Source organism: Saccoglossus kowalevskii, chromosome 17, assembly GCF_978046115.1.
Source record: "Saccoglossus kowalevskii chromosome 17, keSacKowa6.1, whole genome shotgun sequence".
Taxonomy (NCBI): Eukaryota; Metazoa; Hemichordata; class Enteropneusta; family Harrimaniidae; genus Saccoglossus; species Saccoglossus kowalevskii.
In genome coordinates this window covers 19,449,031-19,475,344 of record NC_140657.1, presented here as the reverse complement: position 1 = coordinate 19,475,344, position 26,314 = coordinate 19,449,031, and the positions used below count along the sequence as shown (strand labels likewise).

General features: G+C 37.4%; 2 protein-coding genes across 4 annotated transcripts in view; both read left to right on the top strand.

Moving 5' to 3' along the window:
• Nucleotides 1-21,493, top strand: part of LOC144361534 (TNF receptor-associated factor 2-like) — a 55,178-nt gene extending 33,685 nt beyond the window's left edge. Inside the window, exons 3-8 of the mRNA XM_085492287.1 lie at nt 3,477-3,575; nt 8,145-8,309; nt 11,896-11,970; nt 12,775-12,861; nt 20,086-20,874; nt 21,265-21,493. Coding sequence (XP_085348413.1) covers nt 3,477-3,575; nt 8,145-8,309; nt 11,896-11,970; nt 12,775-12,861; nt 20,086-20,874; nt 21,265-21,489 — 1,440 coding nt within the window. The 3' untranslated portion in view covers nt 21,490-21,493. The remainder of the gene's footprint in view (nt 1-3,476; nt 3,576-8,144; nt 8,310-11,895; nt 11,971-12,774; nt 12,862-20,085; nt 20,875-21,264) is intronic.
• A 4,621-nt stretch (nt 21,494-26,114) lies between these two features.
• Nucleotides 26,115-26,314, top strand: part of LOC100366422 (TNF receptor-associated factor 2-like) — a 57,705-nt gene continuing 57,505 nt past the window's right edge. Inside the window, exon 1 of one of the 3 annotated variants that reach the window (XM_085491820.1) lies at nt 26,115-26,201. The gene's annotated coding sequence lies outside the window, so the exon portion shown is untranslated. Of the gene's footprint in view, nt 26,243-26,314 lie in introns of all 3 variants that reach the window. The other 2 variants (XM_085491821.1, XM_085491822.1) reach the window with 2 other exon arrangements.

The window sequence follows — 26,314 nt, the reverse complement described above, 5'->3', positions numbered from 1 at the left end:
ACGAAAACAAAAGTGTAGTGGTGGCGCGTTTGTTTACGGTGTGACGTCACCCGGATGTTTCACAGCAGGTAGCTGTTAAATCCTATAATCGTTGCCAAGTTACATCGTACATCTTCAACACGCAATGACTTTGATCTTTACCGCAGTTTCCTATCCCTCTGTTAGAGGGTCTATGGTCTAGGCTACAAGACAAAGCACAGAAAGCACTGTTCAAGATGTACAAAATGCTTTGGATCAGTGAGGAATGTTATTCTGTTAGTCTGGCTAAAAAACTATTTAACTCTATTATCAAACCCACAGCTTTATATGGGGCTGATGTGTGGGGAGGGGTTATGCTGAACATCTACAAGGGGTCTGGTAAAAATAAATGTACAGTCGACAATTGCAATTTTGAAACAAAACTTTTCTCAGATAAATTAATTCCAGAAAAACTTCATATTAAATTCTGTAAAAGAGTTCTGGGTGTGCACAGGAAGGCATCTAATGACCCATGTAGAGGTGAATTAGGTCAATATCCATCTATATTGGATATCTGTGTTTCAGTTATGAAATATTATCAAAGACTAGTATGTAAAAAAACAAACAATTCTATCATTGATGCAGCCTATGAAGAATCCAAAACTTTTGTGCATGACCCATGGCTTAACTTTATACAAAAATTACTAGTCATAACAGATCTAACTAATTCAGACCCACATCAGGACAATTTTTGTGATATTTTTAAAGAGAAGCTCAAATGTTTGTACCGTATGAAGTGGAAAAACAATTTGTTGAACAATTGTAAGCTTGACTTTTACAGGTGTGCTAAAGAAAATTTTGAATTTGAACATTATTTGGAAAAAATTAAAAATAAAAATCATAGAATAGCTTATACTAAATTTAGAACTTCTGCACATTTTCTTCACATTGAATCCGGTAGACATAAAGGCATTTTGAAGGAAAACAGGCTATGTAATCTCCATGAATGCAATGAAGTAGGGGATGAGAAACATTACATTTTATATTGTAATAATTGTCAAATCAAAGAACAAAGATCTAGATTCCTTGCAGCTTTATACATCTATGCTCCAAAGCTGGAAGATTTTAGCATGGATGAATTATTTCCTATTATTGTTTCAAGTAATGATTTTTTCATTCTTAGCATTTTTGCAAAATTATTTTCTATATTCTTGATATGTATTAATACTGAAAGTTTTTGTTGTTCTGAATGTTTTGTTTTGTTATTGTTATTTTTGGACTTTACTCAAGTTTTCATTGGTACGTTCCAAATAAAAAATTCTATCTATCTATCTATATATAAAACATACATATTTTACAAGAATTACTGTCTAAAGCACGACAATGAGGGACGTCTCGTAAACATGCGGACTTATCACTCAACATGCACTTTATTTCTTTACGTATACTATCAATTCGTGTCGATGTATTATTATGGAATTTTGTGCTAGTTACGACTTGGGTTGTTGCAAATTTAACACCTGTGTGACTACTTTTGAAACCTGCCATTGTCTTCATTTAACCGGCGGCGCGTGACACAAGAATTCTGTGACCACCCGTTTTCACTAACTACAATTATAATTCTATGATTCTTTAATTGCAGACCACGGGTTCATACTAATTTTACCGAAAGAAAAAACAATTTTCACATGTTATGTGGAGTGTGCTGGCTGGTCATGGCCATTTATTAAATTATTGTGCTGTCACGTTTCATGTGCAGTGTGTGAAGAGCAAACATCGATTCTATGCAAACGACTGAACGAACTTTTTGATATAAGCACTTAAATGAATAATAAATAAAAAGCACTGGAAATAGTAGTTAAAGCTTTTATTTGTGACCTTCGCAATGTAATCCGCGTACACTGGTCGACTGTAATGTTGTGTACCGGGTGGCGTGCGCCGGTTGACACCTAGGCTAGATCGCGTTGACACCTATTTGCTACCATTATTGTTATATATGAATCACCGCTAAAGTAAAAGCCTCAACAGCATCATGCCAATCTTAACCAACCATGTACACATCATTTCATAACCATGGTAAATATTTGATTTTACTGTGATAAAACACATTTGAACGTACGTTATTATATTATAAGCAAACGAATCCAGCCGTTGAGCAAACTGGCAAATGACTCCACCCCTCGCATACACCAGTTTTCCTGGCCTTTGTATTACCCCTCGCATAGGGCTTTTTTGCTACTAGCAAATGATACATTTTACCATTAGCATATGCCGTTTTTACCACTAGATATGGCATATTTTGCTACTTGCAACTCACAACTTGGTACTCGCATATGGCACTTTTTCTAGGTCATACATACCTCGTTTACTAATAGATTTTGTTCAAACTTGGTATATACATTAGACATTACGGGACCTTGATGCAAACAATTTTATTTTTCAGATCAGATTCAAAACCGCAAGTCCAATTGCTTTGATATTACATATATAGGTACTACATGTGGACGTCTTTAAGATCTGTTCATTTTGTAATGATATTTTTAATTCTCTAATTTTGGTGAATATTTTTGTCATTTTTGGTAAAAAGTGATATTTTTGAATTCTTGTTGAAAACAGCAAGTCCCATAGCATTGATACTATGCATATTCTTCATTTTCTAATGATATCTTCTGTTCTTTAATTGAAATGTGCATTGCTAACAGCGGAGCTATCTCAGCCGAGAGGCTGCTTGTTTTATTGAAAAAATGCCAAAAAATAAACAAGAAACTGTATGCAAGTCTAATTCAAGCTTAAAAATCCTTCATGTACAGAATCAACACAGTTTTTATAATTAATGCGATAGATTTGCATTCACAAATTTTGCATACAAATAGATGACATATATTCACATACAGTATATATGTATTTCTCGTTATCGCAGATGAATATAAATGTATGTGAAATGTGTTTTTTTTATGTTTTTTGTGCCAGGCGTTCTGTCACTTTTGTCTTTCCAGACTTTATTTTTAGTCCCCGTTTTCGGACTCTGTGCGTCGGTCTGTGCGTCCATCTGGAGTCGTATTTCAGAATCTTTTGGAGCGATTCCGTTCATTCTTTGCATGTGTCTAGTACTTTACGTGGGACATTACACATGCAGTGGTTTAGCGATTCGATTTAAAATGGCGGACTGGCAGCCATCTTGTTTTTTAAAAATGTTGTATTTTGGACATGCTTTGTCAGTTTTCATTCAAATTTGGTACATAGATTATACATGTTAGGATACATGTCAGTCAGGTTTTTGAGAAAAATGGTAAAATAATTGTAAAATAATTAATACATGTACGAATAAAATAAATGATGTGAACATTGGACAATTAAGTAAAAAAAATTAACAAATTGGTAAATATGAAAGAAATGTATAAAAATGTCCTGTGTGTGCAAGTGTGTGTGTGTGTTGGGGTTGGGTGGGGTTGCGTGTCTGTCAAATTGTACATTTTTCTGAGATTGAATAATCTGTAATATTATGATTTTTTCCACAGGTTTTCCCTGACAATGCAATCAAGCGAGAACTGAGTGGATTGAAAGTACAATGCACCAATACCGGTTGTGACTGGCAAGGAATTTTCAGAGCATATGAGGTATTTTCATAACTTGAAACTTGAGCTGTTTAATTAATTTCACTGTGATCTCAGATGTATATTGTTTCAAATGTACACTTGCATAACAAAAATCCATGAAACTTGGCAAATCAATCCATCAATATGTGTTCAATATCTTGGGACTCATGTATCAGACATGAAACTCAGTGTTCTCCACGAGGGGTTTTAACAGGGCGCCGCGCCCTGTTATTTGAAATTGGCGCCCTGTTTAAATTGTCAGCGCCCAGTTATATTTCCTGTGCGCCCTGTATGGTCCCAGACAAAGAATTCTTTACAAAACAGGCCAACACTCATTGTCTTCAAAATGATTCATCGTGCTCAGGGTAACTGGTTCATTGTTTTAAAGTGCAACTGTGAAAATTCCGGCTTGTTGTCGTAGCAGGTCACCATGAGGTGATAACACCACCGAACAAAAAGTGTTTTCAACACGATTAAAAATGAACATGTGGCCTAGAAAAGTGCATTACCGTACCCAGATTTTTACTGCCAGGGTGACGTCAAATATATAAAATCGTTATCGGTAAACCATATGTTAAAACAAAAGGTCTATGGTTAAAACCAAGCTCACACCGTGACTTGTGGTGACAACATCGTCACCGCTGAGTGGAACAAAGGCAGCTATGCACTTGCATGATCGGTAAACGACCAGCGCAGCCGACGTACCATCACAGACATTGCTGATAACCAAGAAGTCCACACGAATGCTTGCTTGAACATGTAAATGTTTATATTTAAATGTTACTATTTAAAGTTGAATTTTTAGCTCCGCTGTCGACTTTGTCAAGCGGAGCTTATCATATGAGTGATTGTCCGTCGGCTCCGTCGTTCGTCGTCCGTGTCAATGTTTTACTTTTTCGACTTCTTCTTGAAAACTATAAGCCTGAATGCTTTGATACTTGGTGTATATGTACCTTGGGTAGACCTCTCTTAGGTTTGTTCATTTCATGTTGATATCTTCAATTTTCTAATTTTGGTGAATATTTTTGTCATTTTTGGTAAAAAGTGATATTTTCGACTTCTTGTTAAAAACCGCAAGTGCAATTGCTTTGATATTACATTTATAGGTACTACATGTGGACCTCTCTCAGATTTGTTCATTTTGTAATGATATCTTTAATTCTCTAATTTTGGTGAATATTTTTGTCATTTTTGGTAAAAAGTGATATTTTTGACTTCTTGTTAAAAACCGCAAGTCCAATTGCTTTGATACTACATATATAGGTACTACATGTGGACCTCTCTCAGATTTGTTCATTTCGTGATGATATCTTCAATTCTCTAATTTTGGTAAATATTTTTGTAATTTTTGATAAAAAGTGATATTTTCGATTCTTGTTAAAAACCGCAAGTCCGATTGCTTTGATATTACATATATAGGTACTACATGTGGACCTCTCTCAGATTTGTTCATTTTGTGATGATGTCTTCAATTCTCTAATTTTGGTGAATATTTTTGTCATTTTTGGTAAAAAGTGATATTTTCAACTTCTTGTTAAAAACCGCAAGTCCAATTGCTTTGATATTAGATATATAGGTACTACATGTGGACCTCTCTCAGATTTGTTCATTTTGTAATGATATCTTTAATTCTCTAATTTTGGTGAATATTTTTGTCATTTTTGGTAAAAAGTGATATTTTCGACTTCTTGTTGAAAACCGCAAGTCCGATTGCTTTGATATTACATATATAGGTACTACATGTGGACCTCTCTCAGATTTGTTCATTTTGTGATGATGTCTTCAATTCTCTAATTTTGGTGAATATTTTTGTAATTTTTGGTAAAAAGTGATATTTTTGACTTCTTGTTAAAAACCAATAGTTCAATTGCTTTGATATTACATTTATAGATACTACATGTAGACCTTTCTCAGATTTGTTCATTTCGTGATGATATCTTCGATTCTTTAATTTTGGTGAATATTTTGTCATTTTTGGTAAAAAGTGATATTTTCGACTTCTTGTTAAAAACCAAAAGTCCAATTGCTTTGATATTACATATATAGGTACTACATGTCGACCTCTTTCAGATTTGTTCATTTGGTGATGATATCTTCAATTCTCTAATTTTGGTGAATATTTTTGTAATTTTTGGTAAAAAGTGATATTTTCGACTTCTTGTTGAAAACCGCAAGTCCAATTGCTTTGATATATTATACATATAGGTACTACATGTGGTCCTCTCTCAGATTTGTTCATTTTCTAATGATATCTTCTGTTCTTTAATTGCCATGTGCATTGCTAACAGCGGAGCTATCTCAGCCGACAGGCTGCTTGTTTTTAAATCGCGATTTAAAAACCCCGGTAAAACGGCCATGCTTTCAACTCGCATCATAAGTGGAGGAAATAGATTTACTTGTGTTCTGATATTCTGATTGGTTGTTTTTCGCGTCAATGCATGGCTTTAGCCAATCAAAAGCATCGTTACATAGTATCAGAGTGCACACAGTAAAATGAACTGTTTCCGGGTCATAGCTGTTTTCAACGAAGCAGACATCAACAAACTTTCGATTCGAATGAAAATTATTCTTTTAAGTATGTATTTTGTTTTTTATACCTAATTCTATTATTTTTGATAGTAACTGTTAACTGCAGATCAAACATTTTCTATTGTGTACATTTGATTTCGTTTGATCATCTTGCTTTTTGGTGCCATTCATGCAAGTTTTTTTAATGAACCAATTACGAACGTTTGTGCGACATCATACATTTTATTTTGCTTCGTCCAAATAAATATAAATCATAATTTTTAATATAAATTTTGGCTAAAAATTAAATAAAGCATGTATGTATCTATTTGGGAAAATAAATTAACAAACTTGTTACGTCTTTTTCTGGACGCGATCATTACTGGTAAACAAGTGTTGTCACCGTGTGATGAATCGTGCAGCTAAAATTTGCTGATTGTACGTGCTTAATACTCTTCAAAGTTCTCATTCATTTTGTAATAATAAATATATATTATGCATATGTAATAATATGTAGATTAATAGATTTTTTGGTTTCCATTTTTCAACATTCTTGCCAATGATGCACGTTACAAATGTGCCATGCCCACTTCACATTGGTGCGCCCTGTTTAATTTTCAAACCGTGGAGAACCCTGAAACAGTGTGTGACACTGTGGTGCTTGAAAATTGTTACAAATTAATGATGATTAAACATGCAACTGCGGCTCCAAGTGTGTAAAAGGAATGATAATGACCAGATTTCGGAATGCTTATTGCACTCCATCGTTGATGTACTACTGTAAAATCTGTATTACCGTACTCGACCGCGTTAGCGCCCATGCCCGGGCAAGCGCCCACCCCCCACTTTTGGGCAATTTTTATACTTTGGGTCACATTCGGCAAAGCGCCCACCCCTTCAAAATGCAACTAATTTAAAACTTGGTCTTGTGTAACGAATCTTGGTAATCGTTTTTATATGATACAGTGCAGCGTGGACATCGATTGCTGTGAACATGTTGTGAATGCGTAGAACACGGTAACCGTGCGTAAACTACGCTTCGACAATGACCTGTTAATACAAGTAAAATGCGATAAATATTTCATGCCATATTCAGTTTACCTCTCAAAAATGGCTAGTTACTAATTGTTTGGAAAAACCATGTCGTTTATTCGCTGAAATCAATTCGAACAGATCGTACTTCGACATCTATAATTCACTTCCGCATTGCGTTACCGGAAAGTCTTCGGGAATTTCCGAAGAATTGCGTCAGTCAAATACAGCATTCTGATTAGTTAATAATCAACTTGACCCATTAGGTCAAAGGACGCTGCTGTAGGTAAAATCTGCAAATGCATCATGGCGGAAAGTGATTTTCATCGAGAGTTTTCGTACGATCCAACAACTTCGTCAGTGGAAATAATATGACAATTTTCAAATGTTTTTAATTCCGTAAATTATGGTGGTACGTAATTAATATTGTAATAAAATGTGCGTATTTTTTGTGATCAATTCTGTTTCTTCATTGTGAAAATCAATGACGACGCGACTAATTTAGTAATTTGATTTTCCCTCAAAGACGTAATTTGTCACTTGATGAATACAAATTTTCATTTGCACTCTTTTTCAAGGGGGGTGCTCGGGTAAGCACCCACCCCTAAAAAATCGTGATTTTCTGAGTTGAGGCCCCTGGGCGCTAACGCGGTCAAGTACGGTAACTGTTTTTCCAAGTGATCAAATCCATATATGGAAAATTCGAACAATTGAACAAGTGATTTGAAATTGGCAAATCATAAAAGAAGACGCGGCTGTGACAAGACATATGTATATTTGTTGATGGCTTGATCGGACCGTTGTATGAGCATATAGGAGCTCTATTTATAGACAAAATAAATTTAGTTCGCACCTTACGACATGCATTTATACAACACTACATTCTGTTACACCGTTGCACATTGTTTTGTTGCATTCAAATCATTGGGTTCACCTTCTCTTGTGTTCCTGTACACATAGCTTCAAAATTATAAGCAGAACATTTTATGGATGGATGAAATCCAGTATAATAATGGTTGATATCTTTTTCTGTTGGATTGGCAACTTTAGGAACATGCCCTTTCATGTGAGTTTGAGTTGATCAGTTGTATCAGACATGGCTGTGGTGAAAAGATACTGAGAAGATCTTTGGCAGAACATCTGGAAGATTCATGTCAGATGAGAGTTGTACATTGTCATTACTGTAAAGAGGAAGTAATATGGAGAGACTTAAAGGTTCGTTAAGTGTGTGGATACAATCTCATGTAGTCAAAATTGTCATGGAAACCAAATAAACCAATCACAGAGTTGATACTGCTGTAAAAGCATGTAGTCTGAAAGCAGATATTTATAATTTTACCTCTGTGCATTCAAGTGTGTGTCCGTCTGCACCTGTGTCTCAGACATGCCTGGGCAGATTTCATTCAAACTTCACACACACATTACATGTATATCATACATATGCATTGGCAGTCCTTTTGTTTTAACAAATGCATTTCCAGGGTTATATCTCTGTCATACTTTAACCAATCATATTCAAACTTTGTACACATCACACATCATATCATAGATAATTGTCTGAATCGCACAGTTTTGCTAAAGCCGGCCATTCATAACCGGTCCACGAACCCATGCGTGATCGTGTTAGGAAAAGCTAAATTTCACTGCAGTTAGGGAAGAGTAGGAAATCAAACTCGCGGTTTACCGCGGTCATTACCGCGGTGGTGGTGGTGGGTGCTTGCCGGTCGACCGCATTTTATGCAAATTTATGCATAGATTCCATGACCCCGGTTTACCGCGGTCGTGTGCGGTAGACTCGCATGGCAGTTTACACCCTATTGTTAAGACTTTGAATGGACACAATAGACTGGGAAACTAAAGGTTACTTGCCGCCAAGTTCAAATAATAACAATCGAGTGGTACCAGAAGATTGGAAAAATCGTCTCTATTAGTTTGCAGAAGAACACTATTTTATTTTCACGAGTCTTGGTATAACATCGCAAAGCAACCCAGAATAATGTAGACCCCACATAATGTAAAATATTATCACATTATTTTGAATTTACATCATGTATAGTCTCAGGATTTATTTTATAAGATTAATGTTTCGCGTATACCAATATAATCGGGCGAAGTATAAATTCCAAGTGTAAAACACTCGATGAGAGGCCGCAGTTTACGTTACCTCGAGACCATGCACTAAGTAGGAAAAGCAAGCCGAAGTCGAAGAGGGAGTGTCACACACTTGGTGCTACAATATATACTACAACAACTGGGTGATCAGCAGAAAAAATAGCGCACTTCTTTGCGAAACTGACTAATCTAATAAACCTTGGCCCAAGTTTAACCCCAAGTCACGCGCTGAACAAGTGGGTTGTTACCTTGGTGACCATTCGCGCTCCGTGCATTGACCTTTTTATTATACACATCCCATTACGCAAATTTTTACTGGCTCTGCGTTGCCTACGTAAAAATTGTTACCGTTCTGGTTGTGAATATTTCACCATTGCCGACGTGATAATGCGTTGCCTTCGTAATAATTACGCAAACTTATTTTCCATTGTTTACGTACTGGCTGTGAATATTTCAACTTTGCCGACTTGATAATGCGTTGGCTTCGTAATAATTGCGCAAACTTGTTTTTCATTGTTTACGTACTGGCTGTGAATATTTCAACTTTGCCGACTTGATAATGCGTTGCCTTTGCAATAATTACACAAACTTATTTTTTATACCCCTGTCGACACCTCGAGTCAGGCTGCTATCACCCTTTCTATTTCAGTAATTGATGGTCTGTAGGTGTTAAGTTGTCACCTCCAACTGATTGAGCAGGCAATTAAATACGCGATAATACCAGACTTAGTTTTTCTACTTTAAAACTGACAGCAAAACACAATACAATCGTCCGGAGCCATCGAACTACGCGACTTAGTCGAAACCGTGACTTACTGCCTCAGAGACGGGGCCACTGAATAACTGTTGTTGATAATGATATTGTAAAACAAACACGCACACACAAAACATTAAAGCCAGAAAAGTCAAGTCAAGAAACAACATTTCAAATAATAATAATAATTATGGTTTGACATCTATATTATTTTGAAATAAACTAAATTTCATGTAAATAAAATCCATGTGTTACAATTTACTGTAATTTCAAACTCGGGGCAGCGTACTTTGAACGCAGAGTATTCGATCGCTTACATTTCGAGTGAAAAAAAACAAAACATCGTCAGGTGCTTTTGAACTACGTGCGGTTGGCACAGTAACGGGCAATGACATCAGCGGTTCACACGCAATGAAATTCTAATCGAGCCAGCTAGCGTTATCGTATGGTATCAAAATGCCTTTCACACTCACGAGTACCATGGAACACGAACATGTAACAGAAAAATAACGTCTTTTGTTTAAAAAAGATTCTGTCAACCAAGAATACATGCGCAAGACAAGATTTATGAAACGAAACAAAAAATAATCATGTCATTGTCAGTGCAATGCAGACAGCCTGACCTGTTTTGATTAGTTCGCCCGTTTCTCGTTTGCTGGCCATTTTTTCTGGAGTGTGACACAAATGGTGAACATGATACTGCCAAATCAATCAAGAACCAGGATACGACTTGGATACGCTGAAACTTTGTAAATCGTCCTCTTTTCAATTGTAAACTTTATTCCAGTGTAATAAAGGTATACCTACATGTACCATGAAAAATTGTATCGCATCACTTTGGAAATTTACGCTAAATACATGTACTAAATACTAAACAAGCGCACATATCATATTCATTTACAGCATCGGATTTTAAAACAATGACTAGTGGAATCACAAAGAAACTGTTAAGTACGTATTTCACACATTACCGAGGACCGCGGTAGAGACCAGTACAGCGGTAGAGACCCCTAATTATAAGTAGTCCGCGGCTCTCCTCGGCGTTCTGCGGTACACCACGGTAATGACCGTGGTGCACCGCCCGTTTGATTTCCTACTCTTCCCTTAAATTGAGTCATTTGATTGGACGTGCCAAGGAGATGGTGCCACCAATCAGCATTGCTGTATCATAAATGTGAAGGTCTGAAGGTCATCACAGACTAAAGCAAAGTCAGCGTGTAGCTAGCTAGCTTTGCGCTGATTCACCCGGAGTCAAGAACAGAAGATCTATCTATATTCGTTGACACGTTCCCAAAATTCCGTATTCCAACGTTGCAAATTGTTTGTGGACAAGTGAATGAATTAAGATGATGAAATGTCTAAATATTTGTGCAAACCGTGTTTTAGTAAACTAACAAAACTGTTGAAACAGGATAACGTATCGACTTGTCTGTTTTGGTTGCAACACATTGATTATATTCAACCATTTTAATTTGACCATGGAGCTAGCTCGATGATTTTGCCTAGTAATGTGTAGTTTCTTTCGTAAATTCTGATTGGGTAATGCAAATGAGCCCCAGTAAATGTTACAAGTTCAATGGAGCCATATCCTATACATGCATGGTTTAAACTTCACATTTCTTGTACTTTTATTCAAAGTTAGGGTTACATAATCGCATGTCATGACCTTATTAGCAAATCACATTACGCCATGTATATTGTCATGAGTTGATCATGTGTTACGCAATAAAAAGTGGCACTTCACTGCTAGCCTACAACCTGTTAACTTGTGTGTGTGTCTCTTTATTCTGATACATGAATTTTAGCGTAATTAACTTTATTTTGTAGCAACAAGCTACAAAAGACATCAGTTCATATATCTTGCTTTATAATACATTTAAATCTTGTTTTTTGCTATTTTTCACTTACAAATAATACACTTTTGATTCTTGACAGAATCATCATAAGCAATGTCCAGAATACTTGATTGCTTGCAAGTTCTGTGGAAAGAAAGGAATACCAAGAAGAAAGGTATGTTTTCCCTGTAAAATATCTGTAGGAAAAATATATCTGTATTTACATTTTGTAATTACTTTTATGTAAATGAAATGAATATGTGTATTGTGTAAAATTGGGGATTTATGAATTTTGTTGGTTTACAACGTGGTCATCGTCCAAATCCCCGATTTCGCTAAAGCCGGCCCACAAACCTGTGTGTGATCGTGTTAGGAAAAACTGTATTTCACTGCAGTTAAATTGAGTCATTTGATTGGGCGCGCCAAGAAGCTGGCGCTACCAGCATTGCTGTATCATAAATTTGAAGATCCGGGGGTCGTCACAGATTAAAACAATGGCGGCGTGTAGGCTCTGCGCTGATTCACCGGGAGTCAAGAACAGAAGGTCTATGTTCGTTGACACGTTTCCAATTTTTGTTATTCCAACGTTGAAAATTGTTTGTGGACAAGTGAATGAAGACTATGAAATGTTTAAATATAATTAATTAATTACTTTTATGTAAATGAAATGAATACTGTAAAACATGTTTAAATAGCTACATGCCATTTTAGCGAATTTGACTCCATGCATGAATTAACTGAATCTTAATTTAGCTAAAGTGTCAATAATCTCACTGTGATAATATACTTTATTATAAATTGCAGACATCTTGAATTTGCAAAATTACAGATTAACTAAAATAACATTCTAGCTAAAAAGACATGTTTTACAGTATGTGTATTGTGTAAAATTGGGATTAATGAATTTTGTTGGTTTACAACATAGTTTACAGTTGATTGTATCGGTATTATACTCCCACATCAATTTAATTTTCAACAGATTACAGAACACACTGATGCTGAAATTGGTGACTGCAAAAAGAAAGTTGGATCGTGCAAGTTCAAGAAAGTAGGATGCAATGATCTGGTATGACCGCTTGTACATTTGTTGAATCAAAATCCATTCGCTATCCACAAAACATTATGAATCATAGGATATAGACCTAATTTGCACATAACTGTAAACATACATTGCCTCCCAAAAAACTAGCATCAGTATCCAGTCACATTTTACAAGTGTGGCCTCAATTTAACATATGCTAAGTGAATCAAAATTTGTATGTAATTTTCGTACAATGGGTGGCAAATGAAAGACAACTTACTAAGTCGATGTGTTTTGTGGTCCTAATGAGAAATGTCGCGCGCAGTTATCTAACATGAACAAATTTTACTTTCTGTATGATGTTCTCCAAGCTAGTTTGTAATTTCAGACATTGTTTTGATAACCACGAGTTGAGTCCTGAGAGACTAGATCGGTTTCTGTAGCAACCGTGACGCTATATCCAAACGTTCGCTACATTGTTTCCCATTGCGTTCTCGCGGTATTTGTCTGTTTACCGCCCAAAATTCCCACCAAAGTTCTGCCTCGTGTTAGTCGCGTGTCACACCTAATATGGAATGACAGCGTTATGTTTCGTTTGTATGCGCCAATCATTAGCGTTGTTTTATTTTCGGAACGTTTTGACATGATATATTCTAGAGTACAAACACGTGTTTGGCACTTCTCCGATTAGCTGTCACCGAGACAAATGCCGCTCTAACGTTGACAATTACATTAACCAGGCAAAGCGCTGTCGTGAGAAGTCCGATTCAGGCCGTCGCTGTAATTCCTTCTATGGTAGCTTCGCAACTTGATGCTCGTTATGCACACCCTCCTTTCTATGCTCTCTACGATGCCAACTCCTCATGAAGCTATTATTTAGCGATCTATATTTTATACCAAGAAGTATTTGCTGTACAACGTATTGATGTTCATGTTGAGTACAAATAAACCAATTTGAATTATATCTCACGTCTGTTCAACTCAAGAAAACACAACGCAATCGATGTCCGTTTCAATAACAATTCCGCATGATTAGTCAGTTCGTTTTATGTGACGAAAAGAACACCCCAACGCCTAGTTTTGCGATATAAACTTATCCACCACATAAATTTGGTGCCGAGACCAGGATATTCAATACTGATTCATCATGCCTCGAAGAATCCTGAACAAAGCAATAGATAGACTGAACAAAGTTGTGACTCAATTAAATATCGCGTTGACACTTGCTGAGGATAGAATCCAAGACTTTGAAGTCACTGACAACAAATCTGAAGTATATCGGCTGATCAAAGTAAGCATACTAGCACTTGACAATCGTATCTCAAACTTACAAAAGGCCTGCGATGAAGTCAGAAATTACGCCGATGTTCTGGACGCAGAGTTTACGGAAACTGAAGAAATCGAACTCAAATTACTAGAGAGGTTTAGTTCGATCAATTTATTCCTGACAGAAAACAAGCCAGCGAAGCAAGAATTACATCCAGTCCCACAACTTGGTCAACACGAAGTAAATCAACAACCAATCCCTCCAGATGATCAACAAGCACCGGTCCAACAGCTCGTACCGCCGCCGACACCTCAAGTCGCACTGCCGCCGACACCTCAAGTCGTACCACCGCCGACACCTCAAGTCGTACCGCCGCCGACACCTCAAGTCGCACTGCCGCCGACACCTCAAGTCGTACCGCCGCCGACACCTCAAGTCGTACCGCCGCCGACACCTCAAGTCGTACCGCCGCCGACACCTCAAGTCGTACCGCCGCCGACACCTCAAGTCGTACCGCCGTCGACACCTCAAGTCGCGCCCCCAGTACCGACGTTTCAAGTCGCGTTTCAACCACCTGTACAACAGTTCGATCAACCCGCTAATGCACCAGTGCCTCAAGTAGAAGTTACACAAAATAACTTTTTGAACAATTCAATTCCAACAGCTCATATTTCAGGTATGAATCCACAATACACTCAATTTAATTCTGTTCAATTGCCACGTATTGATTTGCCCGTCTATTCAGGCGAGTATACGGGGTGGGCTGAATTTTGGGATATGTTCAATGCTGCTGTAGGTTTAAATCCACAACTTAGTCCTATAATCAAATTTGCTTATTTGAAAAGGTCGTTAGAGGGGGAGGCTCTAGAAGTAATAACCGGCTTAGATCTTACTATAGTAAATTACAGTTTGGCACTCCAGCTTTTGACCGAACGATTCGGCCAGCCACATCAAATTATCGCTGCTCACATGCGTGCATTACGCACAGCAGACGCACCCAATTATGATGCCCGTTCTTTACGGAAATATCATGATACCCTGGAAAAGCACATCAGGGCACTTCGTTTATTAGGTGTACCAGAGGCGGGCTATGAGAAACTCCTCATACCCATGATACTGGATACATTCCCAATTCAATTTCAACAAAGTTTAGCGCGATCCAACCCAAGCGGGGAATGGACATTAGTCACACTCAGTCAGCACATGTTACACGAGGTTAAAATCCTCGCCATAGGACAGGTAGATTACGACACAAACCCTTCAGCAATACATGCTTTCACCCAGAGTACACATGACTCAACACAGTTTAAGTCCAAACGATATGGGCGTCGTAATTACAATAATACTGACAAATCTTACAGTGGTACCACATATTCTGATCAACAGAAACAAAACCATGTCACACAAACTGATCACACTCATGGTAGAACACAAATTGGTGACAGAACCCCACATTGCATATACTGCAAAGGCAAGCATTACACCACAAATTGTACAAATATTTCAACTAGGAAGGATCGAGTCGAATTTATTACCCAAAATAAACGATGCTTTAATTGTTTGGGAAAGCACATGTTGTCTCAATGTAAGTCGCATTTCACTTGCCGTGTTTGTAAGAGTAAACATCATACGTCAATTCATTTTGATAAATCTGGAACTGCGCAAACAAATTCAACGAATTCTAGCACGGCAAACTCGCATTTTTCACATTCAGCAAATACTGGTGAACAATCGCGTTTTACCGGGAGTGACTCAAAAATTAACTCTGACAGTCCGCGACGCGCAATGCTTCAAACCGCACGAGTTAGTACGCATTTTCGAGGTACTAACTGTGTTGCTACCCTCCTATTTGACAATGGCAGTGATAGAAGCTTTGTCACAAACTCTTTCGCACGTAAACTAGGTGTAATCCCAAATTATAACGAATTATTGAGTCTGAATTCGTTCTCCAATCCGCGTTCCGGTGTGCAGTCCATACCGAGAACCACGCTGTCACTACAAAGCAAAGATGGCATTAAATCCCCGATCGATGTACTGATGGTCGACTGTATTTCCGAGGGATTGGAGAACACTGTAACTTACGATATTGCACGTTTGCCACATTTGAGAGGTCTATCGTTGGCCTATCCGCCGTCAAATCGATCCACATTAAACATCGATATTTTGATAGGCGCCGATCATTATTGGGATTTTGTTATACACAACTCACGCATAGTTAGGGGCAAACCAAACGCTATACCGACTGTCTTTGGGTACCTACTGTCAGGGCCTTTCACTACGCACAACAGGACAAACAAAACAAATTCATTCACCATTGCTTCTATCCGAGCACATGACAGTGTAATGGATAAAATGATTGCTAGTTACTGGGACCTGGAGTCAGTGGGTGTTAAAGATACGATTACAAGACAACAGGCACTCAACATTACACATGAACAACAATACAAAGAATATACCGAAAAATCCAAAATTGAAAATAATATTTCGACCCCAAAAGTGTCCGAGAAATGTGCCCAGTGTCCGACCACTGGTACGAGTGACACCGTTAGCGATCGACCGCTACTTTGTACGCCCCCAAGTCAATCCAGAGGACATGTCAATTCGGAGAACGAAATTAGTCCTCATTTCCATAAATCAGCAGAAGATTTCATAAAAACTGCTGAAACAGTGTCAGGAGATATCATCGATACAAACCGCGAACCTCCTGAGCTACAAAACTCCAAAATTAATGATCAGATCGTTTCGTTACATGTCGCCTCTGAATCTGACAATTTACTCGGCCACCATTTTGAACTTCACAATGAGCCAAACATCGCACCGAAGGAGATTATTCACGCAACTGAATCAAACTCAGAACCTAGTCTTGAAAAGATTATCGATATTCGCCGTTTCAACGATCTACATCGTCTGTTGAAAGCAACTGCTTATATATTTCGTTTCATTTCGAAACTCAAATCCAAATTGAACCACACTCCGAGTAATTTGTCAAGTAGACTTGCTCTCTCAACACAGGAGATATACGACGCGGAACACGCTTGGTTGACATCGATTCAGTCAACACATTTCGGAGACGTTGTCAGTTCTATTCGGAGACAACAATTTAGACATGGCGTACTTCAAAAACAACTTAAACTATTTCTTGACGATAAGTCAATACTGCGAATTGGTGGTCGGCTTCAGAATACCGACTTTCCTTTCGAAACCATGCATCCAATACTCCTTCCTGGTAAACATCGGTTTACTACGCTCATAATTCTTGATGCTCATCATTTATTAAACCACGGTGGGCCGTTAACCACAGTTAACAAAATTCGGGAAAAATATTGGATCACCGCGATTCGCAGACATGTGAATTCTACATTGAGATCTTGTGTCGTTTGTAAGAAGGTCGATGGAACTCCATTTCCCCTTCTTACTCAAGCTCCACTTCCTGATTTTCGAGTGAAGGAAGCAGTCCCATTCGAATTCTGCGGAACAGATTACACGGGACATTTGTTCGTTAGGGACCAACACACTGGTCTTTCTAGTAAAGTTTATGTACTAATTTTTACGTGCGCCTCAACTCGATGTATTCACTTAGAATTAATTCAAGATTTGACCGCCGCATCATTCATTTTGGCTATGCGACGTTTCACTGCTCGACGGTCAACGCCCCGGAAAATGATCTCAGATAACGGTTCCACATTTATAGCCGCCGCTAAGATTTTGAAAGGACTCGAGTCCAGTCCTGAGGTACAAAACTATCTTACCAAAAATCGTATATCGTGGCGTTTTAATCCTAAACGAATGGCGTGGGCCGGAGGCCTATTCGAGAGAATGATAGCCATAACAAAAAATTGCTTGAAGAAAATTCTAGGTCGTGCCAACGTGACTTTTACCGAACTATCCACAATTTTAGTCGAAGTCGAGTCGTCAATAAATGACCGCCCATTAACTCATCTTTCCGCAAGTGTCGAAGATTTAGCTCCACTGACTCCATCCCACTTGTTAAATGGACGTCAGATTAGAATGTTACCCCCAGCTATTCCTAGTGTTTCTGAACCCAATTTTGAGATTGATAATATTACTGCAAATAAAAGAGCTATGTATTTATCCTCCCTTCACAATGCTTTTAGTAAGAGATGGCAAAGAGAATATTTGACGTCACTAACTGAGCGTCACTTGAATCAAATCAAAGGGACAACCAATAATTGTATAAAGGTGGGGGATATTGTCCAATTACACCAGGACATCAAAAAACGATGTCATTGGTTACTAGGTCGTGTAACTAAATTGCTTCCAGGCAAGGACGGTATCGTCCGAGTAGTAGAAATACAGACCAAAAACGGCTCAACAAATCGTTCTATACATCATCTTTATCCACTCGAACTAAATGCAGAAACACAAGAGAATACACTCTCAATTCCCGAAGAAGTTATTGGTAGTCCGTCCGTTGAAAATGAATTTTCTAGTCAAATCCACGACTTTTCTAGTCGGCCCGAACCAAGGGCTTCAGCGCTCAAAGCGAGCGAAAGTATACGGCAAATGTGCCGTGATGGTGTTGTATAACTTTGTAGAATTTTGAACTTTGTATTGCACTGTAACTTTATTTCAAGTTTTCAATGAGAATCATTTGTTCCGTGCAGTAAAGCAAAATCTGCAATGTGTTCATGATATACTGTATTGTTTTGATATACCGTGTTATTTGCTGTTTTAGCTAAGATTGAAACTCACAATTCATATCTGATGTTCAATGTGATTGACATGTGTTTATTGTTGAGAGTCTGTCATTTAAATTTCAGAGATTTATTCAAGTTAATTTTAAAATTTATCATGTTCGATTCAAGTTATCCCGAGATCTTCTCGTGATTTTTGCGCCCCGGAGTATGTCGCGCGCAGTTATCTAACATGAACAAATTTTACTTTCTGTATGATGTTCTCCAAGCTAGTTTGTAATTTCAGACATTGTTTTGATAACCACGAGTTGAGTCCTGAGAGACTAGATCGGTTTCTGTAGCAACCGTGACGCTATATCCAAACGTTCGCTACATTGTTTCCCATTGCGTTCTCGCGGTATTTGTCTGTTTACCGCCCAAAATTCCCACCAAAGTTCTGCCTCGTGTTAGTCGCGTGTCACACCTAATATGGAATGACAGCGTTATGTTTCGTTTGTATGCGCCAATCATTAGCGTTGTTTTATTTTCGGAACGTTTTGACATGATATATTCTAGAGTACAAACACGTGTTTGGCACTTCTCCGATTAGCTGTCACCGAGACAAATGCCGCTCTAACGTTGACAATTACATTAACCAGGCAAAGCGCTGTCGTGAGAAGTCCGATTCAGGCCGTCGCTGTAATTCCTTCTATGGTAGCTTCGCAACTTGATGCTCGTTATGCACACCCTCCTTTCTATGCTCTCTACGATGCCAACTCCTCATGAAGCTATTATTTAGCGATCTATATTTTATACCAAGAAGTATTTGCTGTACAACGTATTGATGTTCATGTTGAGTACAAATAAACCAATTTGAATTATATCTCACGTCTGTTCAACTCAAGAAAACACAACGCAATCGATGTCCGTTTCAATAACAATTCCGCATGATTAGTCAGTTCGTTTTATGTGACGAAAAGAACACCCCAACGCCTAGTTTTGCGATATAAACTTATCCACCACAAGAAATTTCATTCTTCTCAATAAAGACAACTGAAGACATTTATGGGGCAAAGTTTTCTCTAGCAACAAATAAAGGGCTGACCACTTGAAATTGATGAAAACAGTAACAGATCTCAGACCCATCATGTTTCATAACCCAATATATTAATAATACATATATTCATATATCATTTTTTTAATGCTTTCTGAGAGTAGTGTTGAGTATGGAATATCAATTTAGCCATTTCAAAATTTGTATCACATCTTGTCACTTAAAGATCTTATGATTCAAGCACAAATTGCTGTACCATAGTTATTACATAACATCATGTGCAGACTTGATTATCTTTTTGTATTTATTTACAGGTGGAGTTAGAGGAAATGTCAAAACACGATGAGAAAGCCCAGGTTAAACACCTTGATATGTTGTTTGGTGTTATTTCGCAATTGATGGTTCAGTTAGATGCAATGAAAGTAGATCCAGATGTACCAACCATGTCCCAGAAAATGAAAGAGCATACTGGCAAGTTAGCGATGATTGAAACAACAGTCAATAGGTTGGAGAGAGAGGTGGCTGATACGATTGCTAAGATTAACGGGCAGCAAGGGCAACAGTCTACAAGGGATGTACAATCTATCATCGATAAGCAGTCTCGATCAATTGATGAGTTGAAAGCCAAGACTGTTGTACTCGACACTAAGGTATCTACGTATGAAGGGATTGTTGCCGTACTCAACGGTCAGATTGAGAGAGATGCTAATGTTGTGCAGGCCATGGAGAGAGAGCGGAAACAAGACCGAGATCTTGTGGAGTCCTTGGAGAGGAAAATTAAATCTCAAGACCGTATCATTGCACTGAAAGATGTCGCCTTAGCTGAGCAAGATCTAAGAATTCAGTCTCTGGAGTTGGCATCTTATGATGGTGTGCTGGTTTGGAAAATCTCTGACTTCCGTCGTAAAAGAAATGATGCTATATCTGGTCGTACTACATCCATCTACTCACCATGCTTTTTCACCAGTCGTCATGGTTACAAGATGTGTGCTCGAGTATATCTGAATGGAGATGGAATGGGCAAGGGCAACCATGTCTCCCTGTTCTTTGTCATCATGAGGGGTTCATTTGATGCACTGTTAAGATGGCCATTCAGACAAAAGGTAACAAAAAGTAATAACAGAACAGAAAGAGTGCAAACCATGTTGCTCTGTTTGCCATGCACTGCCAATACCAATGCAATGAAACACTTTTTACATACATATTTTAGGGTTAATGCAACTGCTGATACCTGGTAAAAACACCCTGTGGATGCCCTCAACTCATTAAATGTCTTAAAAACAAAGGGATGGGCTTATACCCAGAAAGGGGCTTACGACCAGGGAAGTACGGTATTTATTTATGTCTGTTCCAAGGAAACGATGCTCTTGCATAGATGCTCTTGAACAACGCACAGACCTAATTAGTTTTGAATTAAAATGTGTACCTGTTTCTTTGATATCTCTTGTTTTCTTAAAAGTTGATTTTAATTCCCATCTCTTTATCTTTTTCAGGTCACTTTCATGCTGCTGGATCAAAACAACCGAGAACATGTCATCGACGCATTTCGTCCAGACCCTACATCGAATTCCTTCAAGCGTCCTACTGGTGACATGAATATTGCCAGCGGCTGCCCTTTATTCATGCCTCTGTCTCAACTGGACAGCAGTCGTCATGCTTATGTAAAAGACGACTGTATGTTTATCAAGGTGATCGTAGACACTACTGATATAAACTAATTTATATGGCCATCCAAGTATCCTACCAGCGACATGAATATTTCCAGCGGCTGCCTGTTATTCATGTCTCTATCTCAACTGGACAGCAGTCGTCATGCTGACGTTAACGACAACTGTATGTTTATCAAGGTGATTGTAGATACAACCAATTTAAATCAATTTATATCGTTTAAGTATTCTATCGGTAACATGAATATTTCCAGTGGCTGCCCTTTATTCATGCCTCTGTCTCAACTGGACAGCAGTCGTCATACTGACGTTAACGACAACTGTATGTTTATCAAGGTGATTGTAGACGCAACCAATTTAACTGACCATTATTCAAGTGCCTTTATGTAAAAGACTATTGTATTTATGTCAAGGTGATCGTAGACACTACAGATTTAAACTAAATCATATGACTCTCATTTCTGGTTTGCCTGTACTGCTGTGTAACTGTTATATGTTCTGCACCTTACAGTGTTGTCATTGTTTTCCATCACAACAACTGTTACATGCTGCTACTGCCAATTTCTACCTCAATCACAGAGTCTCAGGCAGCCATATTTATAATAGTTTTACCTTGTACTTGTCATAACAAAAGAAACTTATTTTCATATCGAACAAAAAGAAATAATTTAAGGTACACTTTAATTTGTAAAGGTGGGATAGGTTTACAAACCATTTATGTGTTTTATTCACTCGTGTTACTTATTATATATATTTTGTTTTTGACAAACTGATTTATGTATAGTAAGTGGATACACCCTTAAAATATTTATTTGTAGTAAATTTTATGTTTAGCATGATGATCATAAACACTAAAGGTTTGCACTAATTGTTATGAGTTCCGCTGTTACCTTAGCAATTTGCGCCCTCTGGTGTAAATTACCCAATTTTGTCTGCGTTGTGGAGTTGATTCCTCTGCATGAACTTTTGATAGTTTATCAGGTTTCCGAAACCAGATAGTAAATTATGTGAGCTAGAAATCAATCCCCCATTCTTGCATAAAAACCTCCTGATGATTCTATAACTCGAAACTTGTCTATTCATAAAACTTTCATTTCTGGTAGACTGATTAGTAGCCAAAAATTGTATTGTAGCAGAGGTACATTACTTGGGGTTTGCAACGCACATAGTACTGTATGGTGACATCATGCCAAGATCTCATTCAAGTATCATCTCGTAGATAGCGAGACTGTTGCTACTACCTTCTGACGTGACATAGGCGGTTTGTGATAAAACAATAAAACATGTATTACCACATTCATAGTGAAAAAATGGAATAAATCAAAAAATGTACAGAAAATATAGTTATCGTAATTCGCCATATCGTGAACAGCTATTTTGATCCACCTGGACATCCCAGTATTCTAGTAACCTTGGGCATGTGCATTCGCATTTTTCTGAGTTGGAACGCTTATGCGAGAGCGAGATTGAAACGGGATCTTGGTATCATGTCACCGTAGTTGCAAACCACAAGTAATGTACCTCTGATTGTAGTTATAACCTTTCATCTAAAAAAAGTACTCTAAAATTGAATTCACATAATACTGTGAATATTTTAATTTCACAAGACAAATTTTTTACTGGGATGCTTCGACATGTGAGTGACTTTAGCAAAATGTTGTTACATCATCACCATTAGCAACAACATTCAACGATGAAAGCTGCAGTGGATATACTATTTATTTAAATTAGTATTACCGGTATATATAACATTCTGATAATGAGTATACATACAAGTTTAGGTTTACCATCGTGATTTACAAAAGTTTGTAGCTGTACAGCTAGTATCAGCTATGGTGTGAGTATGAGATTGACATGTGTCTTTGTATCGTGCATATATATCCAATCCTTATTACTTGGGAGACAAGAGATATATTTATGATCAGTTTCTGAATATATGTGCTTAATTGAAAAAGATTTGTTTAGTTCACTGATAGTTGTCAAAGTCTCTGATACATGTAGTTCTACATGGGTAATGATCATATGGAATAAAGTAAAATACTTTATTTTAGTTGGAATTCATTTTTGCTGAAAAGACGTTTGGTTGTTTTGTATGGAATTTATTTTCACTGATTTTTGACGAGTTGAATTTAAAATATAGGAACAAAAGTTCGCTAGATCTTATTTTCATTGAATCATTCCTTCAGCAAAAGTAACGAAAATTTATTCCAAGCGAAAAAAAAAAGTATTTTACAGTACATCAATCTGTGTCGGTATCCAATGATGTATAGCATATTGCAGCATGTAGTTTTATATACTTATACTTTTGGCAAATTAAGCTACTTCCCTTTATCATACCAATATGGTAACAACTTTAAAGCAGTTTGTATTATGTGTTCTCATGCAGTCAATGACTTTTTCAAAACATTTAGTATGGATATTTTCAGTTTTTAATCTTTTCTCGTATACAGATTCAACTATTCCTAATTCTGCCACTTTGTCAGCGTGCGGAATTCATTATGCAGATTTTTCTCATAGTTTTGTGAAGACTGTCAGTTGATATTGTATTTATTGAGTTTTTGAATTTCATGTACTTGAAAATAGAATATCAATTTAATCTGATTAAAATAAGATCCTAGTTTGGTTTTTCTTTTTGTTGTTTTTTAAATATGTATTTAATTATAAATTCTTCATATATTTTAATTTAATATTTTTTTTGCTGGCAGTTTTTTGTTTGGTAATCGTATGTCCTAAAGCCAACATAGCGATAGTTAAAATAATAATATGACAGAACCCCACACCCTCCCTGTGGCTTTCGTTGCGTATAGAAGTTATTTTCACGAGTGATGCGGTGTATCCTGCGTGTCAGTGTAGAACGTGTGTCACTGTCTGTGTGGTATACAAGGTCATCTGCAACATCACAATTTGCGCTGACCTCAAATTTGAACCAATTAATGGAAATTGTGTGTCCTGAGAAGTTAACCAAAACCATCCTTTAGTAGTAGTTGTATTTGCTACTACTTAATTGTACTGTAGGTCGTTTTTAACAAAAGCCAAAATGATCTACCGGTACATATTGTTAGTATCATGTTGTACTTACGGTATAATCATTGGGTTGAGAAACTGATAATGTTCCTTACCTGTGGCAGAGGTTATAGGAAAAGTGACATTACTGTATTGTATGTCTAACTTTTGAGAGTGTTTTGCATAATAAATAAAGCATCATATAATAGTGAATGCCTATACAATTTTGTTTTATTGTCTTTCCGTTATCATTGACTGGTAGCAAGGGAGTCGTCACCTACGCGACAAACTACCATAGCATACAAACAAATGCTTTTGCATTTTCAGCATGCATTATCGTCGTTTGGGACTCAAATCTCATGCACTTCAACTGCTAGTAGTATGAGATTTTTTGTGGGACTAGTTCATTTTGACATAAAAATAAAGCACATTTACTGGTACTTCGTTTTGGGCTATTTGATGGTTTCAAATAGTGCAGGAATGGATACACAACACTACCTGTCGGTGCATTTTGCAACGTTCTTTAACATTGTGTTCAAACATCCAATATGTAAATGTGCACATATGTAATGAGTACTATCACGACCACAAACCCATTTTCTTAATTGTTATCAACATTTAAAAAATTCAATTCAACCAGTCAATCATTGAACGCGGTGTGCGATGGCCTCATTTGAAAATGTTCCAACGTTATTCCATCAGCCAATATAAACCTCTCGTTTTAATTTGAATTGTGAAATGTATTGATAAAAATCCATTGAATGACTATGACACTATTGTACTAGTTTATTTTAAAGTGGGAGGGTTGCCGCCGCCTGCGCACACGCACACGCACGTGCTCGAATTGAGTCCCAACCGACGCAACAACACACGCTAAAAATGCAAAGGCTCATGGGTAGTCGCTTGTTTGTAAACCTGTTTGTAAACAATGATATACTATGGCCATCTGATGCATTGATTGGCTGAACAATATGCTATACTACTATGCTAATCTAAATATGACAGTTACAAGTTTTCTTTTTACAGTAACTGTAACAAAAGTGTGGTTGTCCCATTCTGTATGTTACAATATATTTACATTCAGTTGCTAATGCACAAACACTGACGTGTTTAAGGTTTGCGCCCCCAATGTTGTAGAATTAATTTTCCACTGTTTTCGTTTTTCTAATCAGATACTATACAATGTATGTCAGTTGTCCAACCCGTGTTCAGTGGCAGAGTGCGCCGCTCACGATATATTGGGACATGGAATCCAGCCTTGAATGAAGGAGTCTGGCACATTATAGATTCCACACGACTTTATGCGTCTTACTCACAAATATGGAGTAGGAATTTTAATCCATTTTCCCTGCAGTTGTTTTAACAGAAAATATACGCCCAAAATAACAATTCACTGCTGGTCGTCAGTTCGTTTACTTCGATCTGATTTTATGGAACAATATTGTTAGTCTCGGGTGATAATAACAAGCCATATTTATTTATTAATTAATATGTATGCGTCAATGAGACAGGCAACACTGCGTTTCTTTATACTTTGTTCGTGCACAGTCCCTCTATAGTAGAGTCACTGTGGTTCATTGTAATGACATAATGCAGGTGGGCCAAAACAGGAAATCATTTGTAGTGGTGATTTGAATTTTGCGTTGCGATGTCTCTTTAGACAGGATGTAAGTTAGACTTGTAAACATTATGGCGGTGTATAAATGGCGAAAGCCAGGTTAGCGCGAAAATATGTGTTTTACTTGGATTTTTAGAAATATGTGAGTTGTTTATGTATCACACCTGTAATGGCAAGTCTGGGGTAATCTTTATCTGCTTAGTTTTTACATTTAATAACCTACTTTTGTGGCAGAATTATCTGTGCTCTCCCAGA